Source organism: Phocoena sinus, chromosome 8, assembly GCF_008692025.1.
Source record: "Phocoena sinus isolate mPhoSin1 chromosome 8, mPhoSin1.pri, whole genome shotgun sequence".
Lineage (NCBI taxonomy): Eukaryota > Metazoa > Chordata > Mammalia > Artiodactyla > Phocoenidae > Phocoena > Phocoena sinus.
In genome coordinates this window covers 110,219,471-110,234,735 of record NC_045770.1, presented here as the reverse complement: position 1 = coordinate 110,234,735, position 15,265 = coordinate 110,219,471, and the positions used below count along the sequence as shown (strand labels likewise).

The following is a 15,265-nucleotide window of genomic DNA, read 5'->3' as shown; positions in this document are numbered from 1 at the left end:
GGGCGGAAGTCCTAAAATCGAGGTTTCCACAGGCCTGCGCCCCTTCTGGGGGCTTTAGGACTGAATCTGCTTCCCTCCTTCCCCAGCTCCTGGAGGCCACCTGGACTTCCTTGCTCATGGCCTCTTCCTCCATCCTCAAAGCCAGCAGCTTACCATTTTCATATCACTCTCCCTGTCTCTCTCACACCTCTACTACCATCATCACATCTCCTTCTCTGGCTCTGACCCTCCTGCCTCCCTCTTATAAGGACCCCTGGGATGACCCTGGACCCACCCACATAACCGAGGATAATCGCTCCATCCCAAGCAACATCCTTTACTTAATCTGCGAAGTCCGTCTTGCCATGGAGGTGACAGCCACAGGTTCTGGGGATTAGGGCATGGACATCTTTGGGGCTTTTACTCTGTACTGCCTCATTCTGTGGGAAGGCAGCACGTCCGCCCAGCACTCCACACAATCCTCGCAAGATTTACCTTGCCATGAACACAGGGCAGCAGGGAGGATTTCAGGGAAAGAGAAACCAGATGGACACTCCAGTCGGGCCCTGAGAAGACCCTAGAGATGGCCCGGGGCATTCAGCTCTGTGGCTGCTGACCAGGGCAGCCCGCGGGTGTCTGTGAACACTAAGTCACTCGTGACGTGAGTACTGCTGGTGCCCGCAGGGTGGAGGACACAGCTAACCTGCCACACACCTACTCAGAGGTTACCAGATGCCCCAGCTCATACTGCCCACTCCTCCCTAAGTATCTAGTTCAGAAGAAATGATCCCCAGATACAGATGTTAGTAACAAGAAAAGAACTAGCACTGGAATTAAGAATATATACTCCAGGGCTTCCCTGGTGGCGCAGTGGTTGAGAGTCCGCCTGCCGATGCAGGGGACGCGGGTTCGTGCCCTGGTCCGGGAGGATCCCACATGCCGCGGAGCGGCTGGGCCTGTGAGCCATGGCCGCTGAGCCTGCACGTCCGGAGCCTTTGCTCCGCAACGGGAGAGGCCACAACAGCGAGAGGCCCGTGTACCGCAAAAAAAAGACTATATACTTCCAAAAATTGGGGCGGGGGGAGTGTAACAGGTAGGGGAAGCATGCACATCAGAAAAATAACTACCTCTGGAAGCAGGAAAAAATGTCAGACAACATTTCATGTAATCTGGACTATACGTATACCATAATTTACTAATCCACTTTAACAACTGTTTATTGAGCACCCACTATGTGCCAGACACTGTGGAAGAAGTGGTGAACAAAACAGACAAGAATCCCTGCCTCGTAGAACTTACATTCTAGTGAAGCGTGAGGAGAAGCGGACGACAGACACAGTAAAACCATATCTGGTATATCAGCTGGTGGCAGCGCTTGTAAAGAAAAGTAAAGCCGGAAAGAGAATAGCGAGTCTGAGTGTGGCTGCCATTGTAAACAGTGGTCAGAAAAAGCCTGACCAGGCTTCCCTGGTGGTGCGGTGGTTAAAGAATCTGCCTGCCAGTGCAGGGGACACGGGTTCGAGCCCTGGTCCGGGAAGATCCCACATGCCGCGGAGGAACTAAGCCCGTGTGCCACAACTACTGAGCCCACGTGCCACAAGTACTGAAGCCCGCACATCTAGAGCCCGTGCTCCACAACAAGGGGAGCCACCACAATGAGAAGTCTGCGCACCACAACAAAGAGTAGGCCCTGCTCGCCGCAACTAGAGAAAGCCCGCTCGCAGCGACAAAGACCCAACTCAGCCAAAAATTAAAAAAAAAAAATTCTAGAAGAAAATATGGGCAAAATTTTTATTAAAGAAAAAGCCTGACCTGAGAAGGTGACATCTCAGCAAAGCCCTGAGGTGCTGGTGAGGCTGCCAAGGACACAGATGGGGAAGGGGAGGAAGTCCGAGGTGACATTTGAAGACATTTTTAGACATCAGTGATAAACCCTTCTCATCACATCTTTTCAATATTATACTGGAAGTACTAGTTAACGCAACAAGACAAGAAAAGGAAATAAAAAGTATACAGATTGAGGAGGAAGAAATAACATTGTTTTAGTTTGCAGATGACATAATCATCTATGGAGAAAATCCAAAAGAATTAGCCAAAAAAAAGGAAAAGAAAAGAAAAAAAAAAGAAACTTCTGGAACTAATAATCAATTATAAGGACTTCCCTGATGGTCCAGTGCGTAAGATTCTGTGCTCCCAATGCAGGGGGCCCGGGTTCGATCCCTGGTCAGGGAAATAGATCCCGCACGCATGCTGCAACTAAGAGTCCGCATGGCGCAGCTAAGACCTGGCACAGCCGAAATAAATAAATATTTTAAAATAATAATAATCAGTTATAGCAAGGTTGCAGGATACAAGGTTAATATACAGAAGTCAATTGCTTTCCTATATACTAGCAATGAACTATTGGAATTTGAAATTTAAAACACAATACCATTTACATTAGCACCGAAAAAAATAAATAAATACTTAGGTTAAAATCTAACAAAATATGTATAAGATCTATATGAGGAAAACTACAAAACTGTGATGAAAGAAATCAAAGACCTAAATCAATGGCGAGATAGTCCATGTTGATGGATGGGAAGACTCAATATTGTCACGATGTCAGTTTTTCCCAACTTGATCTATAGATTCAATGCAATCCTAATCAAAACCCCACCAATCAACTAACTGATTCTTTTCTGGAGAGGCAAAAGACCCAGAATAGCCAACATAATATTCAAGAAGAATAAACTTGGAAGACTGATAGTATCCAACTTCAAGGCTTACTATAGAGCTACAGCAATCGAGACAGTGTGGTATGGGCAAAAGATTAGACAAAATAGATCAGTGGGGCAGAACAGAGAGCTCAGAAATAGACCCACATAAATGCAGTCAACTGATCTTTGACAAAGAAGCAAAGGCAATACAATGGAGCAAAGATGGTCTTTTCAACAAATGGTGCTGGTACAACTGGACATCCACATGCAAAAAATGAGTCTAGACCCAGACCTTACACCCTTTACAAAAAATAACTCAAGATCAATCATAGACCGAAATATAAAACACAAAACTGTAAAATTCCTAGAAGAGAGCACAGGAGAAAACCTAGATGACCTTGGGTGTGCTGATGACTCTGTGGACACAACACCAAAGGCTGATCCATGAAAGAGAGAATTGATAAGCAGAACTTCATTAAAATGAAAAACCTCTTCTCTGCAAAAGACAATGTCAAAAGAATGAGAAGATAAATCGCAGACTAGGAGAAAATATTTGCAAAAGACACATCTGAGAAATGACTGTTATCCAAAATATAGAAAGAACTCTTAAAACTCAACAATAAAATGAGTAACCCAACTGAAAAATGGTCAAATGACATTAATAGACCCTCACCAGAGAAGAAATACAGATGGCAAATGAGCACATGGAAAGATGCTCCACATCCTATGTCATTGGAGAAATGCATATGATAAAAGAACGAGATACCTCTACACACCTATAAGAATGGCCAAAATCCAGACACCGACAAGATCCCTGGTTGCCCCCCACCCCACCCCCGGTCCCCAGCTCCAGGGGACGGAGGTCCTTCGGGAAAGGAAGCTGGAGCCTGAAGGGTTACCCAGCTCTGATGCTGTTCAACCAAAAAGGCAACAGCAGTTCTCGGAGCCGAGCAGATGGTGAGAGCAAAGGGCTCCTCGTGCAGCGATGGGAAAGGGCCCAGGGGAGCGGGAACCCCTTTGAGAACAAGACTAAAGCAAAACCACCGGGAGGAAGGCAAACGAACGCCCTCTTAACCTCAGTGGAGAAAGCGGCCCAGACCTAGCTGGGGGACTACTACCAAGACGCCCACCCACCAGCCAGCGCCAGCCCCCAAGCTCAGCCCTGTCCCGCTCAGGGAGACCTTTCCCTACACACCCTCACTTGCTTCGTAACTTGTGGAAACTTATTTAGCCTGGGGAACCTGTTTGCCGGCCTGTAAACTGGAGCCACATCTGCCTCCCGGCGCTCCTGTGAAGATTAAGGACAGACTGCGAACAGAGCACCCACCACCCAGCCTCTACCGCCGAGCCCTCGCAAACAGTGCCCATGGGTGGTGACGAGTTTCTCCAGGACCCGAGACGGGACTCAGGAGGGAGGAAGCACCATCCCGCACCCCTCCAGGGACTGGACGCAGCTTTCTCTCCACCCTCCCTGCCCTGGGGCCCTCCCCTTAGTCAATTCATCCTCCTCCCCTGCTGGAGCACCCCCAACCATGGGCTCCGGCCACCCCGTTCCCTTTAGGGTCCTCTCTGGGGCCTCTGCAAGGCGCCCCCTCTGTCCCAGAGGCTCTCAGCTGCCCCGCCACCCAGACTAGCATCATTGCGGGCGGACCGCTGTGTCTGTGTCCCCCCCACCCCCCGACCCCAGAAGGAGCGCTCCCGCGAGAAGCTGCGTCTGCCTTGGTCACACACCTGCCCCGGAGCAGCGCCAGCGCATGGAAGAGCGCAGAACCGGCAAGGTGGACGGAAGACCTGAGGGGAGGGGGCAGACGGGTGGCGGTGGGGCAGTAACCCTTGGCGACCTTCCCCGCCAAAGGGGCGAGGCGCCAGGGGACACAGAGGATGCCCCGCCCCAGGGGGATCCGGGGCAGCGCCCGATGCGCAAGCCCAGGTAGGCTTCATGGAGGAACCCTAACCCTAACCCTGGGCTGGGCTGGGCTGGGCTGGGTTTGGCGGGAGCCCAGCCATCGGGACGTGGGAACGCTCGCGAGCTTGCTGACAGGAAACGCCGGGACGCGCACGGCTGGAGCCCTAGCAGCAAGACCCGCACCTCCGCGGCCCCCGCGGCGCGCCGCGCCCTCCCGCCTGGTACGCGCCCTCACGCTGATCCATCCCGCTCTCTGCAGGCTCCGTGGCCCCGGACGATCTACCTAACTTCTCTGTGCTCCAGCGCGCTCCAGAATCTTGTTTTGAATATTATTTTGCTGTCTACATCTTCAAGCTTTTCTCCTCCATTCCTGCCCCCAATAGCCCCACTCCAGACTCCCCACAGAGGTGGGGTGGGGTGCCCTCTGTACCCCTCCTCCAGCTCCCGCACACACCGGGCAACCCCTAGCCCCTTCACAGTGAGCGCCTCCCAGGTCACCAAAGCCAGCACCAGGAGGGCGTCCGTCCTTCCACCAGCCCCCTACTCTGGCCCTCGTACCTGAAAACCACCCCATATCGCCCCCCATCCCCTACCCCTCCTCCAGAGACTTTTGTAACAACTGCCTGGGGTCCCCCTCCTCCAGTAAATACCCCAGCCTGACCTCTAAGCTGTCGGGGTTGTAAATGCTAACCTGCCCCTCTTGGGCCCCCATAGCCCTTCCTTCCCAGGCCCCAGGGCAGAGTCCAGGCTCCCCCATCCCCCCACCTCCCAAGTAAGAGCATCACTCACCCTTGCAGGCCCTCAGGTCCCGGGATCTCAAACCCGAAAGTGCACAAACGCAGACTCCCAGGACCTACCACCTGTTCTCTAAGCTCCCTGGGTGAATCTTCCCCCATCTGCCACAGAGTCCCCTCCCCCAGGAAGTTCACCCTCAAGCCAGCACAGAATCCTTCTCGTGCTCTCTCCCTACACACCGGCTCCAGGAAGAGGGGGCTCTCAGGGAGGACGGAGCAGAAGGCTGGTCGCAGGGGTTGGACCGGGCTCTGAGCTTCAGATGGACACAGGTTCCAAGCCACAGCCAGTCCCTCAGGCCCTGCAGTGGTTAGAGAAATCTCGCTCGGGATCCCCAGGGTTTCCCTGGGCACTGAGCCACAAAGGCAGGAGATCCGAGGTGGGGAGGTGGAGGGGTCCACAGGTCCTCAGGGAGGCTCTGCACAGCCTGGGGGCCCCCGCAGCCCTCCCTGCCAAGAGGAGGGGGAAGCCCCACAGGCTGTGGAAAACCGGACCTAGGGGGTATCTGCCTGGCGCCTCCTCTCCATCCCGTGGCTCCGACCCCACCAAAGCCCCTTCCATCCCTCTGCGGCCCTGTCCCACCACCCAGGGCCTCTGGACCCCACCTGCAGTCTGCCCCTCGAGGCCTGCTGCCCTGCCAGGTGGGCCCAGGCGGACTCGAGTGAAGGGCGGGCCTCCAGGCGCACTCAGCGCTGTACAAACTTGTATCCTGGGATTTCTCCACACAAAACACATCTCCCAGGGAAGCAACCGGTCTGATGAGCTCGCTGGGCGTGCGGGCGTTCCCACTCCACCCTCCCGGTGCCCCGGCAGTCCTGTCCCACACTGAGGCCCTGACGGCAGTGCTGGGCCCGGGATGCAGCCCAGGACTCCTCAGCCGGCAGCAGAGGCCTCTGGGATGAGCCCGGGGGCTGGCAGTATCTGGACCACCAGAAGGGTAGGTCGCCCACTGTGCACATCCCCTGAGCCGGGAGGCTCCACCCCAGGGTTCACCTTGCCCTTTCCGGGGACCCTCCCCTCCCTCTCTCACCGCCAACGTTGACCTCTGACTCCCACCCCCAGTCCCCTCCCCAGCACTGACCTCACCCCTAGGGCTGCCTTCTGACCTCGACCCCACCTCACCCCCAGGCCACTGCCCCCAGCCACCATTCCCACCTGGGGCTCACGTCCCCTGCCTTCAGGGGACCAGGGCCCAGGGTCAGGGCCTCCCATGGGAGGGAAGGCCTGTGAGGGTGGCCCCAGGACGACTTTTCCAGGGGAACCCAGGAGGTACATGAGGCCACTCAGCCCACACCCCTCCAGCCCTCCTGGGCTCGGCCCCCACTCAGTCCACCAGGGGCCTGTCCTGGATCCAAGCCAGGCCTACACGGGAGGCCTTGGAGGGTGCTGGTCCAGCTGGCGGTGGCGCTCCAGGGAGACCTTCTTGGGGCGAGCGCTACTAAGCCTGGCCCTTCCCCTCCCACCACCGACTGCTGGGCCTCCCCTCCCCACACAACTCTGACCCTGCTCCGCCTGGACTCCTGGGCTCTCCCTGGAGCACGCCAGATCCTGAGCCCCCAGCCAGGGCAGGAGGGCCCCTCTGAGTCAACCCCCTGGGGCAGCCCCGCCTGCCCCTGCTGAGCTGAGCCTTGACTCATGGCTTGGGAGAGGCCTCCCACCTCCACAGGGGGCGGGAGCCCAGGAGGGCTAGCCAGCCCTTTGGAGGCCTCTGCAGAGGCCGGGGTGGGGGTGGGGGTGCTGGGGGCACTTCCGGAGTCTGCAGGGTGGAGGTCTGGAGGGTCATGAGCCTGGGGTGGGCCCATCTCGCCTCTTGCTTCTGGGGTCTCTTGGGCACCAAGGACCAGGACGAGGGCCCCATAGAGCCCCTTTCCACCCTGAAGCTCCACTCCAAGCCTTTTATCCTCAATGCTGTCCCTTAGCACTTGACCCCTGCTAGGCCTCACTCCAACCATGGCTGCAGTGCCTGGTCACGCAGGGCCTGTTCTTCCGCCCAAATTCCACCTTAAGCGGGGCCCCTCCCTCCCACCTGGCCCAGGTGTCCCCGCCCCTAGCTGAGCTCAGGGCTGGGCGGGGTCAGTCTCCGGGCCAGCCCTGGGCAAGGCCAGCAGGGAGGGGACTTCGGGGACAGGGCCGCGCGGGAAGAGACAGCGGAGACAAATCCCGGCCCCCGTGCCCGCCGCCATGCAGGACGGTAACTTCCTACTGTCGGCCCTGCAGCCCGAGACGGGTGTGTGCTCCCTGGCGCTGCCCTCGGACCTACAGTTGGACCGCCGGGGCACCGAAGGGCCGGAGGCCGAGAGGCTGCGTGCAGCTCGTGTCCAGGAGCAGGTCCGCGCTCGCCTCCTGCAGCTGGGTCAGCAGTCTTGGCAGAACGGGCCGGCCCAGCCCGACGGCGCGGCCAGGGCTGCCAAAGGTAGGTAGACGCTGGCTGGGTGCCCACGGTGGGTGGCGGGTGGAGGTGGCCCCGGCAGGCACGGTGGTGCGAGGGCCAGAGGCCACGGTGGGGCCACTCCGGACTCAGCTCCCTGACTCACCCAGGCCCGTCTTGAGTCACCGCCCTACCCCTGCAGGCGTGGGAGAAGCCAGAGGTGAGGCCTCCACCTCCTGGCAGGGACCCCAGGGTCCTCCCTGCAAGTCGGGTTGGGCCTCACCTGCCCACCGGGCCCTGAGCCTCCCACCCACCCAGGGGGGGCACGGGAGAAGTGGCACGTGGCCGGCCAGGTCTGTCTCTGTCGGCAAACCCGGAACACGCACGCGTCCGGTCCCACACCCCACGGGCTCACACACGGTCTCAGAGACACGCAGACACACACGTCACTCCCCTGGAGACACAAACGCAGAGACACAGACGCCCAGACTGTAGCGTCCACCCCCCATGCCCCACAGGAATAAGCAGACAGAAAGGTGAGGGGCGGGGTCTGGGACTCCTGGAGGAGAGCCACGGCCTGTCTGGGCCAGGGTCTCCCTGCGGAATTGCCAGGGGGGAGGCCCTGCTGGGGTGACCCGGATACGCTCCATGAGAGCAGCGGGTGGGGGAATGCCCCTCAGGGCCAGGCAGCTCCCTGTGTAGGAACCCCGGTTCGTGCATGGGGCACGTGCACGGGTGTACGTGAGTGTGTATGTGCGTGTGCATGAGTGTGTGCAGCAAGTTCAGGGCACTTCTAGAAATGCCACTCCCTCCCTTGCCAGCTGCAGCCACAGGGACCAAGGTCAGACAGTAAGAGGAGCCTCCAGGATGTCCGGGGCCAAGACCCCGCTCCACGGCGGCTCGCGTGATCTCCAGAGGGCCCTTCCCAGTGCTGGCCGCCAGCGGCTGGTCGGGGGATAAGAGGGTCAGCCAGCACGGGGGCCGCCAGGGCTGGCTGGATTCCTGTGTCCTCCCCTCCCTGGGCCTCAGCCTTGCTGGTGGCCAATTTGGGTGCCCAGGGGTCATGGGGTAGAGGAGGGAGCAGGGAGGGGTTAATTAGGGGAAAGAGGATTATAATTTGGGGGTGGGGGCCGTGCCCCGCCAAGGCCGGGCCTCACTAGCGTCAAAGGGTTAATAGCCCCTTCCCAGAAGCCTCATTAACCAGGGCCTGTCTGGGGAGCGTGCTGGGTGGGGGAGTCCCCCCAGACCTAACTGAGGCAGAGGTTGTGGGAGGGTCCAAGGCCCCTCCTTCCCTTCACCCTCACCCTGAATCCCTTCAGCCAAGTCACTCTACCCTGGCCTTCGGGGGATAGGACTCTTCCCCCTCCAGGTGTGACCACAGCAGGGACTCTAGCAGAGGCTGACCACTCCAGGAATACCCTCCCAACCCAAAGACCCCACCCCTGGCATTGCCCAGGTGATGCACCCCCCAGTCCATTCCCACTGCTCTGCCTTGGTTTGACCTTTGCCCAACTCTTCTCCGGGTGTTCTCAGCTCTTCCTAGACACCCGACCAACCACACCGCGCCACCTGTCATCCACATATTCATTCAGTTGTCCCTTCAGCATCCATCCTCCCGGCTTAAATACCCCTTCACACACCAGTCAGTCTGTTCATCCAACCCACCCTCCCCCCATCTCTCCACCCTCCACCCTCCATCCACCTGCCCGTCTGTCCACTCGCCATGCAGGCGGGCTGGTGCCGGTGCCCCCAGTTTGTGTGTGGCTAGGGGTGGGTGTGGCTCGGCCAGGTGGGTCAGGGGACTGCGCCTCAGGGCACTGGTCCAGGGAGACTGTGTCCGCGGCGAGTGACCAACAGCACAGGATGGGCTCCCGGGAGGTCAGTGTGGCTTCCTGGGGGCAGTGGCCAGGCGTTGTGCCCTGGCAGGGATCGGGGAGCTGAGGAAGGAGGCCCTGGCACACTAGGTAGCCGGGAGGTCAGCAGGGTGAGCACATCTGTCCCCCGCTGAGGGGCACAGCTGGAAGGGACGGGGGCTGTGGGAGGGATGACAAGGTGACGGCAGGGACCGGAAGCCAAGGCACCTGCCCCAGAGTCCACTGGCCTCCCCACCAGGGCTCAGGGCAGGAGGGGAGGCAGGAGGCCAGTGCCTTGCCATCGGCCCAGCCAGGCTGCGCTGTCCCTGTCCGCAGGTGCGTGCCGGGCTCAGTACCACACCTTGCAGGCCGGTTTCAGCTCCCGCTCCCAGGGCCGGAGCGGGGACACCTCGGTGAGTGACAGCCCGGGGTCCCGTGAGGGAGGTTCTGGGGGCTCTGGGGGCTCCAGCGTCAGGAAGCCAAGCGGCCCTCACTGCCCTCCCCTCCCTGTCCCACAGACCTTCCAGCCCATCGCCAGGCCCGCCTGCAGCCCTGTCTCCTGGTCTTCCCGCTCGGCCATGGACCTGAGCTCCGGCCGAAGGCCGAGCTCAGCCCACAGCAGGGGCAGCGCCCTTGGGGCGGCAGGGTATGGGGGTGCCCGGCTCGCCGCGCCCCCGCCCACCCGGCCCACGTCCTTCCACGAGCGTGGCGGGGTGGGGAGCTGGGCAGATCACGACACCTTGTCCCTGTGCTCGCTCAGCCTGGGGGCCGGGGGCCCGGATGACCGCCACGGAGTGGTGGAGGAGTGGCTGGAGCCGGCGGCCGCCTCCCCCTACAGGGCCTCTGCCTCTGAGCGCCGGGCCAGCTCCAGCTCTGGCCGGGCTGGGGGCCTGGGCTGGCTGGAGGCTGCCGAGGGGCCGCCCAGCCGAACCATCCGTGCCCCCGCCGTGCGGACCCTGCAGCGGTTCCAGAGCGGCCACCGCAGCCGTGTGGCGGCTGGCGGAATGCCAGGGGGCGTCCTGGAGCCCGTGACCCGGGCGCCATCTGTGCGCAGCCTCAGCCTCAGCCTGGGCAACTCGGGCCACCTGCCGGACGTGCGTAGGCTGGACAGCTACAGTGGCCACCGCACCTTGCAGAGGCTCAGCAGCGGGTGAGCTGGGCCTGGCTCGGGGAGGGGGCTTCTGCCTAACCCTGGCCTGTCCCCAGGCTCAGCCTGACCTGCCTCTTTTCTCTGCAGCTTTGATGACATCGACCTGCCCTCGGCGGTCAAGTACCTCATGGCCTCAGATCCCAACCTGCAGGTGCTGGGAGCAGCCTACATTCAGCACAAGTGCTACAGTGACACAGCAGCCAAGAACCAGGTGACCACCCCTGCTTCCCACCCTCACGGGCCCCCCTTCACTCACTGTCCTCTGTCTGGTCCCTGACCACCCCTCACTGATCCCCAGGCTGCCTGGGCAGACCCCATCTGCCCAGGGCCTCCTCAGCAGAGGAGGGGCAGGAGGGACTGGCTTGCACAAATCTGAATACACCTGCACGCTTCTGCTCACATCTGCACACACCTGCATACATCTCCATACACCTGTATGTGTATGCACACGTCTCCATATACCTGCACATACCTGCACACCTCTGCACACATCTCCATACACCTGCACATGTACTCACACATCCACACACACCTGCATACGTTTGCACATACCTATGCAGCGTGTGCACAAGCGCTAACACCCGTGTGGCTATGCCCACAGGCCCGCAGCCTGCAGGCTGTGGCTAGGCTGGTGAAGCTCTTCAACCACGCCAACCAGGAGGTGCAGCGCCACGCCACGGGCGCCATGCGCAACCTTGTCTACGACAACGCGGACAACAAGCTGGCCCTGGTGGAGGAGAACGGCATATTCGAGCTGCTGCGTTCGCTGCGTGAGCAGGACGACGAGCTGCGCAAGAATGTCACAGGTGGCCCTGCTCCCCGCCCGCCGCTCTGCCACCCTTCCCTCGGTCCCCACGGCCATCCCTGGGGCATGTCTCCTTGGAGTTGGACTCCAGCCCCAGGCCCCGTGTCCCCAAGCGTCCTCCTCTCTGCGCTGTTGCGGCCCCGTGACCCTACACGCCATACTCAGGCTCTCCCCAGCGAGGCTCTTGGGTGAGGCTCGAAGTGCCAGGCGGGGCCCTGGGCACCATCCCCGGAAGAAGCAGAGGGGCTGGAGGGCCGTCCCTGACCACAGCCTCGCCCCACCTGCCACAGGGATCCTGTGGAACTTGTCCTCCAGTGACCACCTGAAGGACCGCCTGGCCCGAGACACGCTGGAGCAGCTCACAGACCTGGTGCTGAGCCCCTTCTCAGGGGCCAGGGGACCGCTCCTCACCCAGCAGAACGCCTCGGAAGCGGAGATCTTCTACAATGCCACGGGCTTCCTCAGGTGCGACGGGCAGCAGGCAGGGGAGGCCCAGAGAAGGGGCGTTAGGATCTGAGATCTGAATGACAAGGTGGGGCCACCGGGGGTGGGGGTCTGGGAGAAGTGGACAGAGAGGCAGAGGCGCTGACGCAGGTGTGGCCCCCGACCAGACGTCAACAGACTGGGGGCTGCAGGCTCAAATTTCTTTAAATCAGGGATTTGATCTGATATTTATAACCTCCCCGGAGCCCCGGACACTTTGAGAAGTGGATGGCGGATGGGCATGCGGAGGTGCCGAGGGGCAGAGCCCAGCTCGGGGGAGGAGGGGATTGGTGCTCAGGATCTCAGCATTGGGTGGGTCCCTGAGGGGTGGGCTCTGCCTGTGGCCCCAGTGGGGGTCTCTGATTTGCCTCCATCCAAAGGAACCTCAGCTCGGCCTCCCAGGCCACTCGCCAGAAGATGCGTGAGTGCCACGGGCTGGTGGACTCCCTGGTCACCTATATCAACCACGCCCTGGACGTGGGCAAGTGCGAGGATAAGGTGAGGCTCAGCCAGTGCCCCGGGGCCCGAGGGGCTCCAGCCTGCTCTGACCGAGGTCCGCCCTCTGTCCACAGAGCGTGGAGAACGCCGTGTGCGTGCTCAGGAACCTGTCCTACCGCCTGTACGACGAGATGCCACCGTCGGCCCTGCAGCGGCTGGAGGGCCGAGGCCGCCGGGATACGGCAGGGGCGCTGCCAGGCGAGGCAGTGGGCTGCTTCACGCCACAGAGCCGGCGGCTCCGAGAGGTGGGTGCGGGCCTGGGCAGGGGGGCGGGCGGAAGCAGGGATCCCGGGTAACCTCGGCTGACCCTCCACGCCCTCCTGCCCAGTTGTCCCTCACAGCCGACGCGCTCACCTTCGCCGAGGTGTCTAAGGACCCCAAGGGCCTGGAGTGGCTGTGGAGCCCCCAGGTCGTGGCGCTGTACAACCGGCTGCTGCAGCGCTGTGAGCTCAACCGGCACACGACGGAAGCGGCTGCCGGCGCGCTGCAGAACATCACCGCAGGCGACCGCAGGGTGAGGTGGCCTGGGACCACACCGGGCCACGCGCTGCGGCGCGAGGCACTGGGGACGCAAGGGGTGAACGGCGGACAGGAGCCCGCTCTCCCGGACTTTACGGTGCATCGGGGGGCCAGAACTTCAGAGCGAGAGAGGGAGGCGGGCAGGATGCAGCTGGAGGATGCCACCTCGGCCCCCGGGGTCTGCACTGAGTTTAAGGAAGGTGCCGGGAGGGTTGGGCCAGGAGGGAGCAGACCCGGGGCCTCCACGGGGCACCAGCACCCATTCTCACCAGCCCCTCTCCCGCCGGCAGTGGGCGGGCATGCTGAGCCGGCTGGCTCTGGAGCAGGAACGCATCCTGAACCCGCTGCTGGACCGAGTTCGGACGGCTGACCACCACCAGCTGCGCTCACTGACCGGCCTCATCCGAAACCTGTCTCGGAATGCCAGGAACAAGGATGAGCTGTGTGAGTCCAGCCGTCCCGAGGCCTGGGTTCTACCTCCCCTGGGGGCCGGGCGCGTGCCTGGACTCTGTCTGTACTGCTGCTTCTCCGGCCGGCTTCTGGGAAGCCAGCGCTGGTGGACAGACAGGCGCCGAGGGGGAGCAGGGAATGGCAGGCGCCGAGGGGGCGGGGCAGGGGGCGGGCAACGGAGACTGACCACCCCGACCTGCTGGCAGCCACCAAGGTGGTGAGCCACCTGATCGAGAAGCTGCCCGGCAGCCCGGCTGAGAGCTCTCCCCCAGCCGACGTGCTGGTGAACATCATGGCCGTCCTCAACAACCTGCTGGTGGTCAGTCCCGTGGCCGCCCGAGACCTGCTCTACTTCGACGGACTCCACAAACTGTTCTTCATCAAGAAGACACGGGACAGGTGAGGGCCCGAGCCCCGCACGCCCCCTGCTTGCCCTGCCTCCTGGCCAAGCCTGTCACCCCACTGACCCCTGCCCCCTACCCCCCAGCCCTGACAGTGAGAAGTCCTCCCGGGCAGCCTCCAGCCTCTTGGCCAACCTGTGGCAGTACAACAAGCTCCACCGAGACTTCCGGGCGGTATGTTCCCGCGGTCCAGGGCAGGTGGGGCTGTGAGCGTGGGACGTGGGCACAGGACGGCAGGGAAGGACACGGAAACCCATGTGGCCCAGGGCACCCATGAGACCAGGGGCCTGGGGGGACGGGATGCAGAGCAGTAGCGCCCTGACTCCAGGCCCCTCTCCGCCGCAGAAGGGCTACCGAAAGGAAGACTTCCTGGGCCCGTAGGCGAAGCCTCCCTTGGAGAAGGAGCGTGCGATGTGACCCGCCTCCGAGAGAAGGGCTCAGCTCAGGGCTGCTCACCAGCTGGCCTGGAGGAGAAGGTTGATGACGGCCCAGGGGCTCTCGCTGGAGTCCCATCCACGTGCAACTTGAAGGCCTGGGCCACGGGGGAGGGGACAGGGGCTTGCGGCTGGGGAATTGGCTTCTGCAGGGCAGGGGGTGGGGCAGGGCTTGAGGCTGCTCTGATGCGTGGGGTGGTGGCCAGGTCACACTGGCAGAGGTGGCTCTGGCTGTGGCCCAGCAGTGCCTCGGGACAGCCAGCAATGGGAATAAAGGTGGCCGTGAACATAGCAGCCACAGCCCCTCATGCTTCTTTGGTTGGTCAGACTTGGGGGTCGGACCCAAGGACTCAGCAATGTCCCCAAGAGCAACCATGCCTGCAACCATGCCTGCCCCTTAGGACACTCCCCGCTGGGCCCATACACAGGCCTCTACAGGTCAGGGGACCCAGGACAGGGAGGAGGGCGTGTCCAGCAGCAGGAGAGCTGGCGGAGAGAATGGAGGAGATGGGGCAGACAGCAGAGGCAGCCTCAAGCCAAGTGAGATGCGGAAGCAGCGGAGCTGGGGACCTGGTGTGCAGAGGAACGAGCACTTCTGGGGCAGCTGTGACTCCTACTGGCCTCGGTGCTGCCCTGCCGGGCTGTGCTCACGTGGCAGATGCATCCAACACCTCTCCCTGCCCTGCCTTCCTGGGCCTGGAGGTGCCCTGATAGGTATACTCATGCTGTCTGAGGCTTGGGGTCCAGTAGGTTTTGGGACCTCTCCATCTCACCAAGCCAGGCCCTTTGGTTGTAAAGTTCCCACTGACATTTATTACAACAACAGGCTTTTTTTGCAAAGCTCAGAACCTGAAGTCTCTAAGGGGCCTGCCCCCCAGGGACTGTCTGGATCACAGTGGGACTAGGAACAGTCACGGCCCCAAGCAGG

General features: G+C 61.2%; 1 protein-coding gene across 1 annotated transcript; it reads left to right on the top strand.

Moving 5' to 3' along the window:
* The first annotated feature begins 7,478 nt into the window (after window positions 1-7,478).
* Window positions 7,479-14,626, top strand: PKP3 (plakophilin 3). Its single transcript, XM_032640509.1, has 13 exons — window positions 7,479-7,789; window positions 9,934-10,010; window positions 10,116-10,747; window positions 10,835-10,958; window positions 11,349-11,553; window positions 11,843-12,017; window positions 12,416-12,533; window positions 12,608-12,778; window positions 12,862-13,047; window positions 13,343-13,496; window positions 13,709-13,901; window positions 13,990-14,077; window positions 14,249-14,626. The coding sequence occupies exons 1-13, from the start codon at window positions 7,558-7,560 to the stop codon at window positions 14,282-14,284; spliced, it is 2,391 nt and encodes a 796-aa protein (XP_032496400.1). The 5' UTR covers window positions 7,479-7,557; the 3' UTR covers window positions 14,285-14,626.
* The last annotated feature ends 639 nt before the right edge of the window (window positions 14,627-15,265 follow it).

Bases quoted from the DNA above. Each gene is read 5' to 3' on its own strand.
- PKP3 (XM_032640509.1), top strand. From the start codon at position 7,558: ATGCAGGACGGTAACTTCCTACTGTCGGCCCTGCAGCCCGAGACGGGT. The intron at 10,011-10,115 runs GTGAGTGACAGC...CCTGTCCCACAG, and splicing joins GCCGGAGCGGGGACACCTCG to ACCTTCCAGCCCATCGCCAG. The intron at 12,018-12,415 runs GTGCGACGGGCA...CTCCATCCAAAG, and splicing joins AATGCCACGGGCTTCCTCAG to GAACCTCAGCTCGGCCTCCC.